The sequence below is a fragment of the Periplaneta americana genome, chromosome 9 (genome assembly GCF_040183065.1).
Source record: "Periplaneta americana isolate PAMFEO1 chromosome 9, P.americana_PAMFEO1_priV1, whole genome shotgun sequence".
Lineage (NCBI taxonomy): Eukaryota > Metazoa > Arthropoda > Insecta > Blattodea > Blattidae > Periplaneta > Periplaneta americana.
In genome coordinates, this window is record NC_091125.1 from 117,735,244 (window position 1) to 117,755,977 (window position 20,734).

At 37.5% G+C, this 20,734-nt stretch overlaps 1 protein-coding gene and 1 long non-coding RNA gene across 3 annotated transcripts in view; one reads left to right on the forward strand and one right to left on the reverse strand.

The window, feature by feature from the left end:
- Positions 1–20,734, forward strand: part of LOC138706421 (uncharacterized) — a 107,586-nt gene that overhangs the window by 35,843 nt on the left and 51,009 nt on the right. The window lies entirely within an intron of this gene.
- Positions 1–20,734, reverse strand: part of LOC138706418 (uncharacterized) — a 67,421-nt gene that overhangs the window by 14,432 nt on the left and 32,255 nt on the right. Inside the window, exon 2 of the mRNA XM_069835707.1 lies at positions 4,704–5,992. Within this exon, the coding sequence (XP_069691808.1) occupies positions 4,704–5,992 (1,289 nt within the window). The remainder of the gene's footprint in view (positions 1–4,703; positions 5,993–20,734) is intronic.

Here is a 20,734-nt window from a genome sequence, read left to right on the forward strand (position 1 = left end):
AAACAAAACAAATTTACTGGCGTCGGCCTTAAAACATTCAAACAATTAAGCGTTCAAAAACAAAACAAAAAGCCACAATTCAATATTTAGTCTATCTTCCTCTTATCTCGATCATCTTGCAGTCGAGTGGGCATGGAATTGACTAGGCTTTGCAAATAGCGACTGTTCTTAGACACGATATTCCAGGCATTCTGAACATACATACATAAGTGTTCTGTCCATGGACAGGTCTTTCATTGCAAACCCAGCAATCTCCAATCTTTCCTATTTTCTGCCTTCCTCTTAGTCTCCGCATATGATCCACTTATCCTAATGTCGTCTATTATTCTTTTCAACCAGAGACCCAACCAATTTCTTTTTCTCTTTCTAATCAATTTCAGCATCATTCTTTCTTCACTCACTTTTTCAAACAAAATTTTATTTCTTATTCTGTCTGTCCACTTCACACGCACCGTTCTTCTCCACATCCACATTTCAAATGCTTCAATTCGTTTCTCTTCATTTCGTCGTAATGTCCATGTTCCTTCCCCATATAATGCCACACTCCACACAAAGCACTTCACTAGTCTCTTCCTTAGTTCTTTTTCCAGAGTTCCGCAGAAGATCCTTCTTCTATTAAAAGCTTCCTTTGTTCATGTTTGCAGTTTTTCTTGGGAAGGATAGGTCTAAATGCGGTAACATCCCGTTGCTTTCCGCACACTACTATCTCTTTCGCATCTTATTAAATTCCAGGGGGCCCAAGCGTAGAGATGAGGAGAGTGGATTTGACTAATTGGGCCCTCCGGACTTCACCGAAAGTCACGGCAAGGGTTAAATATTAATTCTATCAGGATGTTTGACCCGATCAGAGACCGGGAAATCTCAATTAGACTAGCCTTTGCCCCCCGCATCCTGGACTAGCTTCTACGAATCATCAGAAATTCTTAGAGTGTGACTGGGCGAATTTTTCCGAAAATATTTCCACGCTTTTGCCCTCGTAGCTCAGAGGACGAACGTCGAAATTTAGATGTCAACGTCTCAGGTTCAATTCCTCGTTATTTCTTTTCATTTTATTGTGATTCAAGATAGTGTAATGTAATAATACAAAAAGAAAAACTAATACCAGTATTATGCAACTGGATTTTTCCAAACCTAATATTAAATTTATGTTATTTATATCGCTAAAGAACGATTACAATATAAATAACTTGAATATTATTTATACAGTATCACTAAGGAACGATAACACAATATAAATGATAAATATCGGTTTGTTTCATTAATATAAGATATTATATAATACGTATTTAATTATCTAAATAAAATAACCTATTTTACAAAGAAAGATGGTTATTTGTGTTATAATAATTACTTACATAAAATACAGATTATTTATATTGCGAAAGAACAATAACAATATAAATAACTTGAATATTATTTTATAATGCTAGTGGAGGAAAACAGAATATAAATGCTAACTTGAATATTATTTATATCGCTAAAGAACGATAACAGAATATAAAAAACGTGAATATTATTCATATCGGAATTTCACAGATTCATTACAGATGTATTTAAGAAATTGTAGAAGAATAGTAATTAGTAACAGTGTCTTATTTATTCTTCTTGGAGCCAAATTTGTAACTTTTAAAAGTGTGGTTACTATGTTGAAGTGTATGTGTTGTAACGGATGCTTGATTTGTTATGTATATGAGTCAGTTATGAGATGCTTGATGTCGCAATGTCGTAATTATAGTTTGATTGTGTTTGTGTGACTATTGTGTATTAATTTATGATGTATGGTACGGTAAGCTGCATATTTGTGTTATAGAAGTGTTACGTATGTGTGTTGTTAATGTTTTTGTATGTTTCAAATTGATACCTGATATTTGTTTTGCAATCGCAATGCCTAATTTACGGATTGTTTATGTTTTGTTTACATCGCGTAAGCTAATTTAATTTTATTTTCCATTTCTCTTTATGCTTATCTTTTTTGTGTATGAAACTATAGCCCTAACATTCATAAGTAAAATAGGGCTAACCTCCATTGGAGATACAATAATAATAATTATTATTCATATCGTTATAAAACGATAACAGAATACAAATGATGACTTGAATTTTATTCATATCTCTAAAGAACGATAACAAAATATAAATAACGTGATATCCATCAAGAACGATAACTGGATATAAATGATAATTTGAATATCATTTACATCGCTAAAGAACGATTAAAAAATAAAATGAAAACTTGAAGAAGGCCCGAACCCACAACCTTTGAATCATTAAACAAGTACTCTACCGCTGGTCTACGAGGCGCAGATATGGAACACTTTCATATTTACGGAACTTCTTGTACAAGCACATGCATCGTGTAACATCGCCGCGACTCGAAGTAGACTTTGAAAATATTCGCTGTTCACGAGTGCGGCCACTTTTTTTTTTTTTTTGACAGCTGTACATTTCCAATTCAGAAATGCAACTAGACATAATATCACATGTTTCTGTCATAGAACTTTGTTTTTGTAGCATACCTCGGGATTAAATTCCGGCACACTGGCGACGTTGATATAACATCGGCAGTTGAGAGCGTCGTTAAATAAAACATACATTAAATTTTTCTTAGGCATTCACCAATACGTAGAAGTGAAGCATGTAAACTAAAACAACCGAATCCGTTGAAAACCGGTAAGAGGCCTTACGTTCGGTTCATTTTTGCCGAGTCTCTGTAGAACCGAATACGTTTGATCAATATTTCTCCTTCCTTATCTTCGATGACTTTCTCCTTAGTTCCTCCTCTCCTGCGCCTTTTTGTTTTAGCTGCATAAGGATGTCGGGCACATATCTTGCGAAGTTACGCATAGTAATGAGAGTAGGTAATTTTTGTTGTTATTAATATGACTAATCATTTAAAAGATTTATACGTATATGTAGGCTAATTCAAAATACTCTATATATTTTAAAAAGCGTATATGTCCATAGTACTGACTACTATAGTGTTATGTTCAAATATGAGAGGAAACTAAGACATCACAGTTCGTCTTATTTCGTATAAAAACTAATCTGAAAATAATGTGCTCAAATCGAAAACATGAAGAGATGAGAGAGGAGGACAGAAAATATTTTCGTAACATGGTCGAACAAATATGATAGGTCTCCTCCTGCAGCGTGAACATCGGCGAATATCGAACTTCGCGATACTCAACAAAATGAACCGAATGTAGCGTCTGTCAAGCACGACAATAATGTACAGTAGTTGAATATTATAAGCTAAAATAATGTGTAGTAAAAAATGAATATTAATTTAATAAAGAGGTAGGATATTATAAATTATGATGATGTGTAATATGAAAATGAAATGATTATTATTATGAAATTATGGAATTTGTTTTACATTATGCTGTCATGTTAGTCTACTTTCATCATCCGTTCAGTCACACGTCTATTGCTGATGAAAAAAATTATGATTTACCTACTTATAATTTCTGGTGACATTTAATCATACTTTTGTAATAAAAATTATATGTACTTACAACTGTATAAAACTTCACAAGATTTGTTTTAAATCCTTACATAGCTAAAGCATGAAGGAAAAGCAAGAGAGGGGAGGTCAAAGAACATGCTTCCGCAATGCGAGCTTCGGTTCTACAGAGACTCGGCAAACTTGAACTGAACATAGCTCCAAGTAATGCACGACGCTAATAAAAAATGAACCTAAGATTCACAAAAACTATTTTGTTAAGGAGTGCATTAAAATTTTGAGAAGCACTGTAGTACGTACATACGGAGTGGTTACTTATGTATATTGTACGTGGGGTGTAACTTTAATAGTGGCAACACTGCTGTAAAAGCGAAACGAGACGGAGTTCATTGTTGTCACTTCTACCCCATATTAGTCTACGTCTGCCTTCCTTCCCCCTAAAAGGACTCTTTCTTCCGACTCACAGCGTATGCGCTGCGGAGAGTTGAAGTTAGTCTCCTGTTAGTTACAGCTCTAAGCGGTTGTGTTTCGCCATGTTTACAAAGCAGGAAAATTCAATATGCCCGTGGTCGTACAGCATAGTATTTCCGTCATTTTTGGAGCATAATGTGAGACCAGCATTGCGAAGAAAGCACCCACATGTTTTGCAGAACACTCTAATCATTTTGCAGGATAATGTAAGAGCAGACATGACACACCCTGTGGTTGATGTGTACCGCCTCTGGGGGTGGAAAGTGCTTTTTCATCCATCACATTCACTGGATTTAATCCCAAAGATGAAGGAGCCACTTCGTGACGTTTGATTCCGGACTGTTCCCGATATTCTGCAGGCAGTAGGGCGGTCCATCAGAAACATCAACAGAACAAGAGCTGCTACAGGGATACTACGGCTTCCACATCGCTGGCAACGAATTGTGGACAATGCTGGTTACTACATTGAAGGACTGTAGAAGTTTCACAGATGTATCACATGTATATTCGTAATAAATAAATAGTTGCCATTATTAAAATTACAACCTGTGTACTGTACGAAACTGAATAAGAGTTCAACTATTACGACTACTTTTAAAGGCGAAGTCGATCTGAGCGCGATGGAAAAAACTCTTGCGTCTTTGGGGACCATGTGAAATTTCCCTAATGCTTTGTGAGAAAACTGTAACATTTATTGAAATAGATATGCACGTGCGCTGTTAACACCTCGCTCTCGCTTGCATGTCATTATGAACTGCACACACCATACCTGAAGTACTTGCCCTGCTCCTTGTCCCATATCTTGTCGTCATAGAAGATGGCGCTGGGATAGCGACAGGGACAGGAAGGCAAAGAACCAAGGGGGCCGAGAAACGCTCTTTGCAGCTTATCCTTGCAATGCATCCACCGTTCGCAAGGATCCTCATCATCTTCCTGATCATGTCCTCTGCCTTCCTCATCTGTCAAAACACTCAACACTCTGGCCAGCGTAGTGGTGAGGGCGGCTTGCATGGGCCCCGGGTCCATGTTCCCCCCGCCAGCGGGGGACACCGCTCCTTCTTCTGCCCTGAACCACTCGATTGTCTCATAGTCATACTGATAATCCGCCACCGTGGGCACTAGGAAGCCTCCTTCACTCCCACTACTCGACCCTCCCAATGTAACATTGTCTACGGATTTGCTAAAATTTGTTAAAAGCCCACTACCAGAGGTCACAGATGCAGAGAGTAACGTTCTGTGGAATTTGAGCGTCATTTCGTTCGCCTCTACACCACCCGATGATGAGTTTCTTGGGGCATTTGATGATCCTATGAATGAGTCCGTGATGTTTGAAGGTACCATTAAGTTCTTGGTAACGTTTGGTTCTACCATGAAATTCTTTCTTAAGTTAGAACGTCTAATCAAAGAGCTATTCGTTGGATTTAATGGTCCTGTGAATAAATTCTTGACGTTTAAGGACACCGCTAAAGGGTTTTTGGTGATATTTGGTGATCCTGCCAAGTTGGTGACGTACGACCCAGTTACATTCAATAGTCCCGTCGAATTGTTGATGGCATTTGGTACCACCATGGAATTCTTGGTGACGTTTGATGTCAAGGAGTTTCTGGTGACATTCAACGGTCTTAAGTATGAGTTTCTGGTCGCATTCAGTAGTTCTGCCAAGGAATGTTTGGTGGTGTTAGAGCTCCTTGTGGTGTTCAGCGGTCCCCTCGTGGAGTCAGATTCTGAAGATCTGTTGCCCGCTGAACCGGCCCACAAGATGCGGGCGCCTCCTCCCAGCAGCTCCAAGGTTCGGTTCCGGACCAGTGCCTGCTTCTCCAGATTGCGGCGAATGTGGGTGTGTTGGGCTCTGGACTTGCCGTGTCTGTGCTTGCTTTTGCCCCGACCTTTTCCGCGACCCTTGCCGCGACGACGCTGCTTGCCATGGCGGATGCTCTGCGTCGCGTTAGTTGTGGCGCCCGCCTCCAACACCCCCCCTCTCTTCTTGTTGCTGTGGGAAGCTTTGCGTACCCCCGGCGTACTTCGTTGTCGGGTCGACGAGGCTAAGGCCACGCCCTCCTGCAACATACATATGCACTCAGTAAGAAGTAGGTAGACGATTCTCGCTGAGGGAATATAAATTACTGTAAAATTTAAAACAAATGTTAATCACAAAGTGTAATCAGAATTATAGCTGTGTTCAAATTCTATGGGTAGAACTTCCTTCTTGGCAGTTTTTGGAAGTAATACATTGAAATCAGATATATGTAGTTGTTCAGTGATTGCTGAATAATAATTATGCTACAGCAGCTACAGTGTGTATTTTCTAAGTCAAGTTAGAAAACAGTTAACAGTGAGCATGAGTAATAAATAGGGAGCGAATGTTGATGAAAAGTCATCTTCTTGTTTTTCATATTAGAACGATGTCTATTAATATAGACATCCTTTCTGTATGTCAATATCAACGTAAAAAAGTAATTTCTTATATTGCATTTTTGACGTTTTTGAACTAATAGATCATTTTATTTTCGGCATTTTTTGGTCATTTTTAATATTTTGAAGAACTTTTAGATCATTTGAGATGCATTTTACTTTCTTTTTTACCGATAGGTCTGTTAAATCATTTTCCAATCAAATAGGTCAGTAGTAATTACCTACTGAATAAGTGAATAACAGTGAAGTTTGATTTTTATAATTTGGAACAGACTCTAAAGTCCATTCCTCATTGCACTGAAGGCTTCACTTCACACAATGGAAATAATATCAAATGCTTGATAGCAGCTCAGTTTAAGTGAGGACTTTGACCGTTACTGTTTTTTTTTTTTGTCGGTACGAGGGTGTCTTTAGAATTTGTATTTGGAAGAGGGGAAACTTTCACCATGTCCTGGACTGGACGTTGTGTTCTCAACATGGTTCGGAAGGGATATCTACTATAGTAGACAGTATTTTTGACGCAAAGATTACAAGAATGCACGCTACGCCCACAATTTGTTTTGTCATTCACACTCCCTCATTTGGAAGATCTGGTAACAAAAATGAGACGGAGAATGAAGGCATTGACATGGACCACCTCTGATTGAAACACATTGTCAACCCTAATTAAAATCTATAGTTTTCCCTTAAAACCTTAATTTTGTTGCATGTTCTTTTCCTTTATCTTAGCCAAATTGCAGGAAGTTACCTTTTCTCTCCGAGATTTGCAGGGCAGTCATTGAAACAAGGTGACTAATTTTTAAGAAGTTGTGGTGCGAGTACGGTGAATGATATTTAAATGTCATTTTCTTTTAATTTTATGTCATTTTTCCATTAGTTTAAGGGCATTTTAATGATCATTTTAAGTAGATTTTTAGGTTATCAACATCCGCCCCTTAGTAATAAGCATATTATACTGTCGCTAATCCGGCCCCTCAATTATACTGTCTCATTCTAATGTAGTTCCTGTCACTCCTACTGTAATGATTTTCGGGAAATTTGTACCGGTGGCATAACTTATGTTATACTATTATACATGCATATAGGTATTTATATACGTGTACAGGCACCAGACACATGTGGAACGTTCTAGTTTCAATTTAAAAGTACAAACGGAGTGGATAACGCAGCTTATACAGATGAGGAGGCGAGACCTGACATGTGAACTGTGCGAAAAGGGAAAGAATAAACTATCAGAGAGTTTATTTTATGATGGTTAATATTATACGAATATGTAGACACGAAAGTCCATCTCAGACTAAAACCTATCTTCCTCCTCCATATCCATTGGTGATACAGCCACGGGACATGATAAGGATACAGGACAGGTCTTGCCTCCTCTACTGTAACGTTACATTTAATAACATTTTAAGCACTCTCAGTAATCCGGCACTCTCGCAATTCCGGCATCCCTCTGTGCAAGATATTATATTTTTTGTTATTGATACATTACCAGCATTTTCTCTGTTGCAGTTGTGTCCGGTAGCTATTATTCTATATAGGCCTATTTGAAAATTTGTATTGTATTAAAACTGGTTACTACTTTGGTATGAAGTTTAGATCGCCTAGATCAGTGGTTTCCAAAGTGGGGGTCGTGTAAAGAGCTGAGGGGGATCGCTAGATGATTTACAAAATAAAACAAAGACGCCTTATTAAAATATATTTATTTTGCATTTAGAAACATAAACTGAACAAAAAATTAAAAAAAAATTTCAATGGTTGTAAAATGAAAAGTAATTAATGTGATAAACATGCCTGTTTTTTTTCTTTCGGAAAGCAGTCTCTCAAATATGGACTAGTATTCGACACACACACAGTAATATATTTTTCAAGTTCAAGGAGATTTCTCGCTTTTGTGTATAGACGAGAAATTTATTTTGCGTAAATATGAGTTTCCAAATGTTATACAAAATTTAAGACTTCTTTTTCAAACTCGAGATATTCTCTTGATACAAAATTGGTCTATGCTCTCAGGAAAAAAAAATCTAGTTTCAACATTCAATCAGTAGGTACATATTTCAATGACTTTTTCCTTAATATATTTTGAAATTTCAGCCAGTTGAACACAACGATTTCAGTATCAATCTGTGATTGTCGTAATTATTTTAAGTTTCTCCCGGAAAATAAATCGTACTTCGGGTGGTATCCAATGGTTTTGAGTAAAATGTCACTGGTTTTGAGTAAAATTATACTACAGTCTAGTATATACAGTCACGAAACTTGAGTTGTGAGGGTGCTAGGAACAGTAGACTGTGCCGGTACTATTTCACATTGTCTGTAATAAGGCAATAGTAGCGATCCTAGTGGTTAGCAACTATCTATGGATGCATATTTACTACCTATTGAGCTTCGTGACTGTATATACTAGACTGTGATTATACTGCAGTTGTTTGCGATTTTACAAGAATTTGAATTTTTGAAATGGAGTCAAGAACCGGTATGGAAAGAGGAGTCGCCAACGAAAATCTCTCCCAAACATGAATCGCGCCTTCGATAAGTTTGGGAACCACTGGCCTAGATGATGTGTAAGGCGAACAGGAAAAAACCTAAGGTAGCGCTTTACTGAACCACTTTTAGAAATGGGTCCTGCTTTCTGTGTCTGAAAATCTGGTCACCCTAGTTTCCATTCCACATATTTCAGCAGAGATGACGATCATTCAAGCATTACGAGGGTAACACATGGTCAACATGATCCCACCACCGTAACAGCTGGCTTTCGGAACCGAATTTCGCTACTCATTCTAGTTATCCAAATTCATCACGATGCCGGGTGGGCACCGATTCCAAACACTGGCCGAAATTTCACAAAAAAAATTCTTGCCCCTCGAGGACTCGAACCAACGCGCATTCTGTATCCCTAATCCAAGACATGACACCTTATACAACGCAACTACTGAAAATTAATACATCTACTGTACATGGATAAATATATAATAGGATGCGAAACTGCGGTCAGCACCATCTGTCGGTGGGGGGCTGAAATAAGATGATCAGCGCCCAACGTGGTAGGTGGTGAACATTAGAACTACGTGTTGAGTACATTACCCAGAGTTCTCTATTTATCCGTTCGAGATATTGCTCGAGAGTCGAGGAGACGAGATGGCAGACAGAAACTTGCTAATAAGTGAACATAAAGTGATACGTGTGTGTATAAGCAGTGTATGTTAAACAGTGATGTTTATAGACGTTGTAAACATAGTGTTGTTGAATGTATTGTAAAGTAATAGTAATATAATAAATTGAACTGAGTAGTTCTTGCAGACTTTTCCATTGAGCTGTACAATAAATACCCAAAGAATACAATCCCAATTATCTAACCTTTTGCTTTATTTTTTGTCTCTGTCTGGTTATATTTTAATCGGGTAGTGTAAAATAGATCGTCTCTTTTATTTTCCTGTTGACTCCGGTAAAAATTTTCAGTAGAAGATGCTGTGAGGAATAAAACTGTAAATGTTTTATTTTAAATTGGGTTAGTTTTGAATATCGATGAGGGTGGGAGGGAATACTTTCTGCACAGTTTAACATTTTCGTCACCAGGTGCGCTGCTAAATGCATGGAGTAATTACTCTTTTCGCTACTTAGTGCACTGCTAGATCTAATAACGCCCCTCCCCCCAACAGGTGGCAGCAAGATCAATTTCTACAACAGCGCCTCTAGTATGTGTTACGGGAAACTCAGTAAGTTTCGCATCCTATTATATATTCATCCATGTACTGTACTTAAACCACACAATTTGTAATATTTATGTCAGTTCTTCTGGGAGGGCTGAAGGATGGGGAATTACAAATACTGTATTTCTTTGTGTGTAGGCTACAATGAATACAGTGACAATTTCCTTATTTGGATGCACAGTAATTCCACGTCTTGTAAATGACCATTTAAGGAAATAAACTACAAAAAGGAGTAGACTATCATAGTTAATGTGATAAAGAACTGAATTATTGTTGAACACATAAAACGTGAAATGAAGAAGCTCATGAAATCATTTTTTCAGCTTCACTCATAGCGTAGGCCTAAGGGAAAACTGCAGGGTACTGAATTTGCATTTTTGGTAATGGTAACGAGGTCAATTACTTCTCTAAATTGTAAATTTACTATTGAAGTATGTGGCACGCGTTTCTCAAGTCAGTTGATGTAATGTCGTTGAACAAACACACGGCAGAGCCGCGCAGCCAGATAATTAGACCATGGAGTAATGGCGGTGGCGGGCAAATTAGAAAGAAAAACGACCGCCGGAGGTGAAGGCATACGGCCAGGTACAAGCAAGACGGAGCGCCGGGTCCTTTCTGGTTGATCTACGACCCGAGGAGCTCGAAATTCGGGAACAAAAGAGCGGGCATTAGAAAAAATGACAGCGAATAAAGTAGCTTGTATATGAAGAGATAAGAAATAAGATAGAGGCAGGGCCGGAGGGACGGTGATGATGATGGTGATGGAGGTGGATTTTGTGCGGGCAGCGATTGTCGGCTGTCGGCGACTTGAAAGGCAGGCAACGCCACGCGGCGGGGCGCCTGCTGGTCACACGGCGACCGCGCGGTCGTGTTCTAATGTCGTGACTTTCTTGTCGGAAAACCTCATAACAGACTTCTAGTTTACAAGTTCATGCAAAACGTTGTACAAATTATGCTGTACTGTAATTGAGGTTATTATTACAAAGTTGTATCGTCATACGGAGATAGCCTAGTGATCATGATAAAAGCTTATTTCTAGATTTAAGGTTTTACAAACATCTTCTGATTACTCTTGCAGTCATATCTGAAAGTTTGAGTGTAAGTCCTTAATGGGATCCATGAGATTATATCGATGGCTAAAAGTGATAGACCTATTTCGTATAAAAAATGGTCATTTTGTTTGACTGCATTATTATTTAGATTGTCTCCATTATTATTATGTTCACAAAATTGGACAGTTAATTAACATTTTGTTCTCGCGTAGAAGATCTTGCAAATCAGGAACATAATAAAAAGTTCGTTCTATTTTGAGAAAAATTAATTTTTAGAACATTTTTTATTCACCTGCAAATTTACAGATACGCGGTATCACTTCTTAGCCATCGATATCTGTTTCCAGGATTAAACCTTAGGCTGTCTGTCCTCACTCTAATGAAGATTTTGAAGCAACGTTATTCATTCACATATAGCGTGACTCTCTGATCACGTGGTTAGCATGACGTAAAGCACTACAAGTGACACACCACCATATGTAAAAGAAAAGGACGTATCCCCACTAACATATTCTAAATTTAAACTGGTTTCAATGAAATTGTATCGGTAATAGTAGCCTAATAAACAATTTTATTAACTTCAATTATTTTAACTCGGTAGTAAGACTATTTTTTTTTTGTCTGTTTACACCTTGTTAATTTTTTTGGAGAAGATGGGTAAAGTGCAAGTACTGCTTTACTAAGTGATCTAAAGTTCCTCGGCATAACTGAAATGATTATAGATACAAATATTTTGTTCTGAAAAATTCAGGTTATTGTGTTTTTCCGTGGCGGTGAATGACTGTAATTGAGAACATTCGTTTATTTAGTTAAAGTTTTCTGCCCAAGGGCAGATCTTTCACAGCAAACCCAACATTCTCCAATCTTCCCTCTTTTCCGCTACCGATATCCTCTTCGTTTCCGCATCCATATAATACACACGCACAGTATTATCGTTGTCCATCATCCGATGTTTTCTTCTGTCCCTAACCTTTTTTCTCGTTCTCCATTCCTTCCAGCGCATCCTTCAGTAGCCAGTTCCTTCTCAGCCGGTGACCCAGCCAATTTCTTTTTCTCTTTCTGATCAGTTTCAGCATTATTAGACTATTTTTTTTTTCACCCACTCTTTTTAGCATAGCTTCATTTCTTATTTTGTTTGTCCATAACTGAGAACAAAACTAGCAAATAACCCAATGTGAAATGACGATTTAAACAAAAGGAAATTTTTTCCTGAAGTAGACAGGGAACTGATTCCGGCAAATTTCTCGCCTGGCATCACTTATGTACTCTCAATGCACAGTTCTTTATATTCTACTTACAAGAGTGAAATAATTTACAACACTTGTTTAGGATTTGGTAAACGAAAGTTGATTTTCAAGGGTACAGTTATTTTGAATTTATTATTAAAGATGTTATCAATTTGTCCTACAGAGTAACATCTGTAATATTGACAATTAATATTTGAGGAGAAAAATTCGCCCCGGCGCCGGGGGTTCGAACCCAGGTCCTTGGTTCTACGTAACAAGCGCTCTGACCACTGAGCCACGCCGAATCCAATCCACAGCACTAGATCAACTATTTTCAACGGGTGTGCCGCGAGAATATGAAAATCGTAAAGGTTGTCAAAGGAAAAAATTGGAAAAATAAAAGTTAAAAGAGCAATAAAAAAGTGAGTCCATGAGAGTCAACTTTCAGCGAACGCAGCAGAAGTCAACATTTAATAAAAACAGTGTAGGTGTGCGAGCGGCACAGACGAGAATGACTGACGCGGAGCTAAGGTTGTCAGATCAGTAAAGTTAGAATATCGTACCAATCTTAAGAAAAATGCCGTATTTTACTTGTTTATGAAAAAAATACCGTATATTAAATACCTCGGAAAAACATGTAATATAGGCCTACCATAATTATCACACTATTATTGCATTGCAATAATTTTCTGTCATTAAATTTTGCATTTATATCATAAACTTCAAATAAAAGTACGAGAAGTATGTTAGTTCTATTCGTGAATAATGTGTATTTTGTTTCTCTTCTCAAACTTTTGGCCCCAGGCGCTCTTTCACCGATCATCGTACAGCACTAACAATCCCCCTTATCTTGACTCAAAAATAACTTGAACTTGAAAATATTTTGTTTGATATATTAATGCATATGCACATAGAGATATCTCATTTATTTGTATTTTATAGTCCTCATTCTCTTTTAAATCCCTCAAAATTACTCTCTGGTTGGGAACCACAGCTTTAGAATTTAAGTTGCATCTTTAGTGTGCCACATGTTGAAAAAGGTTGAAAAGCGCTGATCTATGTAATCTATAGGCATAAGGAACTTGAATTACTAAAGAGGTTCGCCGTCTCTCTGAAGGAACTGAATCGATTTTTGAAATAAAAAAAAACTATAAAATCTGAAAAGACGACGTAACTCACATCAGGAGGGAAGGCCTGTTCCTAAGCGAAGTACAGCTGCTTCAGTCGCAGATCCGAACCCTCCGGGTCGTCCGTCTGTGAAGAGCATTGTCTCATATTGGAACTCATTTTGTCCTTTTTGAATCGAGATTCGAAACACACTTTTTGTGAAATCATAATTCTTGCACAAAGGCCAAGAGCCGATAACCGAAAGAAGTGAACGCTTATAGGCTTATTTGGGGAAAAAGAAATCAGAGAGTGAATTTGAGGAAATAAAAAGATTACATAAATTACTTAACACAATATACGGTAAAGTTTAAGGCTGCTATTACACTATCAAAGTTCTTTGACGAAGATCTTTTATAAAATATAGGCCTACGACAGTGTAATGGATTTTCTTTTACAAAAGTTTCTTTGGTAAAAGATCTTTTATAAAATGTAGACAAAGTGCATCTTGTTATCTTTGATAACAGATTTCTATACCTTGAAACAAACATGGCGGAACGCAAATATAGTCCACGCCTGTGGAGTAACGGTCAGCGCGTCTGGCCGCGAAACCAGATGGCCCGGGTTCGATTCCCTGTCGGGGCAAGTTACCTGGTTGAGGTTTTTTCTGGGGTTTTCCCTCAACTCAATATGAGCAAATGCTGAGTAACTTTCGGTGCTGGACCCCGGACTCATTTCACTGGCATTATCACCTTCATCTCATTCAGATGCTAAATAACCTAAAATGTAGATAAAGCATTGTAAAATAACGTGCATAAATAAATAAAATAAAAAACACAAATATAACTGGACTGTTGCTACCACAAAAATTCTGATATCGGAAGGAAATGAAATGTTGAAAATAAATAATGTGTATAAAATAATATATAATAATAATAATAATAATAATAATGATAATAATAATAATAATAATAATAATAATAATAATAATAATAATAATAATAATTTTCAAGCTCTCGCATTGTAGATCTTTCAATAAGTTCTGATGGATACGTCTTGCAATCCATTCTGTTTCTTTAATCAGTAACATGCATATTGTAGTAATTGAACTAATTTCATCTAAGCAAACATAATAGCTACTTCATGATGTAATAAACTTAACATGTAAATATTAGAATAAACCAATCATAAAGTTAACGCGTAAATATTAGTATGAGCAAATTCTCGGAACACGTGTTCGCTGTTGTGGAACAAGTGTTAGGAGAGTTTTTGTTTCTAATTTTAGGTTATCTTTGATAAAATATTTTATAAAAGATTTTATGTAGTGTAATATACTCCAAATCCTATCTTTTATCAAAGATCTTTGATAAAATAATTTATCATATTCTTTGTTAAAGAATTTTGATAGGGGTGTAATAGCAGCCTTTGTGACAATGATAAAATGTTGTTTTCTGCACCTTTTGTATGCCCAGCATAAATAATGGCTACATTATTTTGACTTCAGCTCTTAAGAATTCCTGCCTCACTTTCCTCTATATCACTATTGGCTACTATTACCGCAGAGTTTCGCCCAGCTGTTCTTAGAAGATTGTAAGGTTCATTTTTCTTTAAGCGTGGCCAAAACACAACGTGCTGAGTAGAGCCAAAGATTTATACGTACTGTAAAACGATGAATTATTGTTTTATTAAGTGTATGTAGCCCTTAAAATAAATGAGTAAATGAGTTCAAATTTAATTTGTAGTTAATTTATAAAAACGATAGGCTACATGGTATTGCATTCGTGATAAAATACACACCCGATTTAAACAATCCTAATCAAGGCCTCTTGATGAATATCAGATCATAAAAAAATGTCAATGAGGATATTTTCGTTTTATGGTTGACAATAAATTGTGGTCATGTTCGAAGGCGATATTGTGGATCCCTAGCTGGAATGCTTACCGGGAAATTAATGAAGTATTGCACAGTTAGCCGTGAACATTTTTGTTTACGGTTGTATCACCCAACAATTTTCTTGTCCACACCTGTGGAGTAGCGGTCAGCGTGTTTGGCTGCGAAACCAGGTGGCCCGGGTTCGATTCTCGGTCGGGGCAAGTTACCTGGTTGAGGTTTTTTCCGGGGTTTTCCCTCAACCCAATTGAGCAAATGCTGGGTAAGTTTCTGTGCTGGACCCCGGATTTATTTCACCGGCATTATCACCTTCATCTCATTCAGACGCTAAATAACCGAAGATGTTGATAAAGCGTCGTAAAATAACCTACTTAAAAAAACAATTTTCTTCCGAGTTTTCTGTAGGCCTAGTCACGTATTTACGCTACTTGTTTTGTCTTTGCATTATTTTGTCAGACATTTTAACATGCGGATAATGCAGTGACTCAGTGTACACTCTCTCGATTGATGGACAGCCTACGCATATATCATTTATGATTTATTATATAGAATAGAATTGCAGATTCTGAAATCTTGTGATTCTGTACGTATTTCATATGAAATAGGTGTAGATCCTTCTCCTTTAATTTTGGAAAGGCAGATATCTAGACATGTTTGTTATGAGTAAATTTTACATACCAGTTTCTTAAAACTATAGCTAATAAATGATAAATAAATCAATTCATATATACTTAACTTTTGTTTTCTAAACAATTTACATACAGATTTTACTACGCTAGTTCATATCTTTCATAGTGTTATTAAACATTGAAATTGTAACTACATGTCGCTCCTGTCTAATGGAGCTCATCGGCAAGAAGTATAGTGGTGGTCACAAGTCATGAGATGTTCATACTAGACGACATAGAAACATGTATCGGTCTTTATCGCTAGCTACGCCATCTATTTTCACTATATATATATATATTTAACTGTGATTTCTGAAAATGTTTAAGAGGCCTACTGCATTTTTCACAGTTGGGCACCACATGATATGCAGTCAGTGATACCAATCATATACCAGAACGGTAATATGAGAATATCAAGAAGGCATTTCAGAAAGAATTTAAGAAAATTGGAATGAGTCCTAGGATTTTCCATAGGATTACCTAGCATTCACCTTACCGCTATTTTTATAGCCTATAAAAATCTAATTTGACAATAGAATAGAATGTTTTATTTTCGCCGGCAGAGTTAAGGTTATAAGGCTTTCTCTTTCACTAAACCAGTCTTAATCAATAGAATAGTGACACACATACTTAAATTATGAATATTTACAATAGGCCTACCGGTACATTAAAGATTCTCCAGCAATATTCTTCAGTTAAATTTTAACGACTAGTACAGTAGTAGGCTCTTCATACTTAACCATACACATGAACTGAAGACAATAGCCTATATATATCTGCGAGTGTGTATCTAATGATCCGAAATAAATTATTTTTGAAAAGTGGATTCAGTCCTGGATTTTGTGTTCTGTCAATGTGCCTGTTTTAGAAATATCTTTCTCGCCCCAGAAAAAGAAATAATGTTACTGCACAAATCATTTATTGAAGTTTTACAGAAATGTTAAGAGTTAAGTACGTTATTGATTATTAGTAGAATTCACGTAGCGTCAGTCTTTATACATTACTGTTATGATGAAGCAAGTTTTGACAGATTTATTGCAGGAGGCGGGAATCCCAGAACAACACAAGCTGACTGTTATGATCGGATAATGATGGCGACCTTACCAGTGTGTTGTAGTGAATGAGGTTTACTAAGTCGCAGGTCGTCGAACCTTGTGTTGCTCAAAATTATTTCTTTTTCTTTTAAAAAGACCGCTATTGTGTCATGCAGCGTTGCAGACTTACAAATGTTAGAAAATTACCGAAAGGCGGTAATGACCGAATGACGGACCCGCCTCCACGCAACGGAGACTGGAGGTTAGCGCGAAGAACAAACTCTCTCGTAGGCCTACAGAAACCCTCTACTGATAAAAGTAACCGGACTGTGTTCCTGGAATCTTGTAGCTTTGATTATGAAGCAGGGTGCTTCGTCTTTCCTGGATGGATAGACGACCAAGCGAGAATAAAATTATGCAGAATATACAGTATTACATATTTCGAGCATTTCTCGGCCGCGGGCCGCGCATGATGGATCTGTAGACAAAAAATTGTAAGTGCAACTTCTTTTCCCGATATCGAACTACAATCGCTGTGTTTTTTTGATCTCGAAACGCTGCCACCAGAGACGTAGCTGAGGGGAGTATTTTAATTAATTATATTAATTCGGTTGTTTAATAAGGGTATTGTCAATGAGCTCATGGCGAAAGTACCCCTGAAACCGCGCACACAGATCTTCACAGAAATGTAAAAAGAAGCGCATTTGGAATGTTGCATTAAGGAACAACAGCGTGGTCCACCGCTGTGCAATAATGGTTAGCATGTCTGACCGTGATACGAGCGGGACCGGATTCAAATTCTGGTTCGGACAAGTTGCTTAGTTGAGGTTTTTCCGGGGTTTTCCTTTAACCCTTTAAGAGAAAATGTTGGGTAACTTTCGGCGCTGGATTCTGGACTCATTTCGCTGTCATTATACCCTTCATTTTACTCGGCCGCTAGATGATCACCGCTTTTGATAAAGTGTCGTAAAATAAACCAATTAAAAAACAACGGCGCGTAGGCCTACTGTAATCGGCACAATATATCGCGAGATACAAAATTATTTCAACATTTCTTCCCTCAAGTCGCGACCATTATATTGAGTGCCTCTGATCTCAAGGCTCTGTTGTTTTATTTAATGTCCACTGTACGGTTCTCGTAGAGGCAGAATGTGGTGATGCGGACTAGTTCCTTCTGTATCTCTACATATTTAGGAATTATATTCTTTGTTAAATTACAAGAAAAATGTATAGAAAATAGTTGTGCATACAATGGATTAATTGGATATCACTTCCAGCAAGGGGAGTACATTAATAATAATAATAATAATAATAATAATAATAATAATAATAATAATAATAATAATAATAAGCAATAGAAGACAATGTGTTAATATAGCACTGTTCAATGAAAATAAAACAGTAATGACAATGTTGAATAAACAAAGACTTCAATAACAACATAATATCAACAAAATAAAAATGTCCCAATATAGACTGCGGAACGGCGAAAAGAATTAGTGACTCGATTTTTAATACAAAAGCCAGAACGAAAGAAATACGAGGTTAATGAACCAATTACCTGGTCAAAAGTGATAGCAAAGTTTTAGTGGAGGATAGACGGTGTGGACAATTGGTGACCTCTATGTGGAGAGCAAGGTAATATAAGAAGGTGGTGAAGGAAAAGAGTAACCATTACACAAGTAAAACTGCTGTAACTAGTTTTCAATCCTCTCTACCGGACCTCACTTGAATAAGACAATTTATAATTCGTTTCATAAACAGACCATAACGTGCTCTATCTGCAAGATTTTGCAACGTTGACTTCTTTCGTCAGCAATTATTAACTCTGGTCGACTTCACTTCAGCTGTTCGCTGTATTGAACTTCGTCGCTGTTGGAGACCAGCAATAATAGGGCTAACTGGAAGCTGAGGATGAACAGAGGGACACTCCCTCGACATTTTTTCTGTCCATATCTGCAGTGCTTGGAAAAAGTGACATAAGTCAGTTTCCACAAACCTTTTTTGATAATTTATTGACAACTTACACTGGTTTATGTCGATTTGATTTTTTTCTGTATAAATTATTGTAATGGGAGAAATACTTAGGCCTATGTATTTTTTTTCCAAGCGAGCAGATGTTCCGTAAGTTGTCAATAAATTATCAAAAAAGGTTTGTGGAAACTGACTTGTGTCACTTTTCCCGAGCACTGCAGATATCGTCTTCCTCCAACAAATCAGAAGCCAATCGAAACTACTCTTCACACATTTGCGCCTCTCTAGAGGCCCTGTAAAACACGACTTTGTGCCAAAATTTCAGTATCTGTGTGGGCTGCGGGGCACGCTCCCGTCTCAATAGGAGCAGCTCGCTGTGAAGTAAATTATTGCGATGGACATCATTGGTGATTCGTAAGGAAAGGATAAAGAGTGCAGGAATAACTATTTTTTGCAGTTCACCCAGTGTTGTAGTACGATATAACTACTTGTGGGCAGAAACAATGATAATAGAACATTTGTAGCACTACTAGAAAATACTCTAGCACATTCTCGTAGAAAAGCTATAAGAAGTACCTGGAATGTGACAGGAAGAGTCGGGGATCAAAGGCCGGTGGGCTTGCCAACAGGTGTGCAGCTGAACGCGTCTGGATTGTGAGTACGCCAGGTGAACACGTGTTGTGTTGTCGGCGCGTCAATCTCCGGCCCCTCGCTCGTTACTTATGAGTTATGACAGAGCCGCCCGTCCCGTCCCCCGCCCTGATCCTTTGAGCCGCCGACCGGCCGCCCGGCGGAACGCAGGCCACTGTGAAGAAGTCACCTTCATCACGTCCAGCGCGATCTGGAACGACTGGTCATTACTACGCTGCTCCGGTGTGTGGAGCACGATAGAATAGCTTTTTCGGATTTTGACGATTTTACACGCTATGAGGCCCTCCCTACACATTTTGACTATTTTCACAATGCTGTATGAGGATTTGTACCTAAGGTTTTCGTTGAGCTTTATAGATCCGATTATTTTTTGGCGATTCTCTTAACATGTTTCGAGTATTTTCATAACTATGTGTGAATGTGTAATGGAGTTTTATGATCGAAGTAATTAAAGGTAGTAAAAACGTAAACGTGTAGCCTACGTGTATATACACCAGGGATGTTAAATCGCCTGTATTACGTGCTCATACTACAAGCATTACAAATCCAACAAGGTTCACTTTTCAGCAAGATAAAAGTGCAATCATCGCTCTTAAGGAAATGTTTTGCAGGTTCTTGAGAGCACGCAGTGCAGGCGCTTTGACATACCTGATATACACTATGGAGATACACTAGAATTAAGGTGCTTTCGTTAGCAGCGTTACCCATCCGCCTCAGTAAGGAAAGACCCAGTATTCAAATCCAAAATAGCAATAATATCAAATTTTAATAATGCATACGTTTTATTTCTTGTGAATTGAGGTCAAGATGTGAAATGTATAGAGTGTTCGTAACTTAATGTACAACATTTTAAGGACATATTCCTTGTTCAATTCTATATCATTTAAGATAATATACCTTTATAACATTTTAGCTGGTTTACGAGTGGATATAAGCCCAAAGTTGGACATATTTATGACGATTACTCTGGTAGTATATACAGTAGTACATGTTAGAATAGAACAGTAAGGTAAGGTGCCCATTTATTGTCCCGCGTTTGGTTTTTGCTTACTATTCATAGGTCATTTAAGTTGAAGAC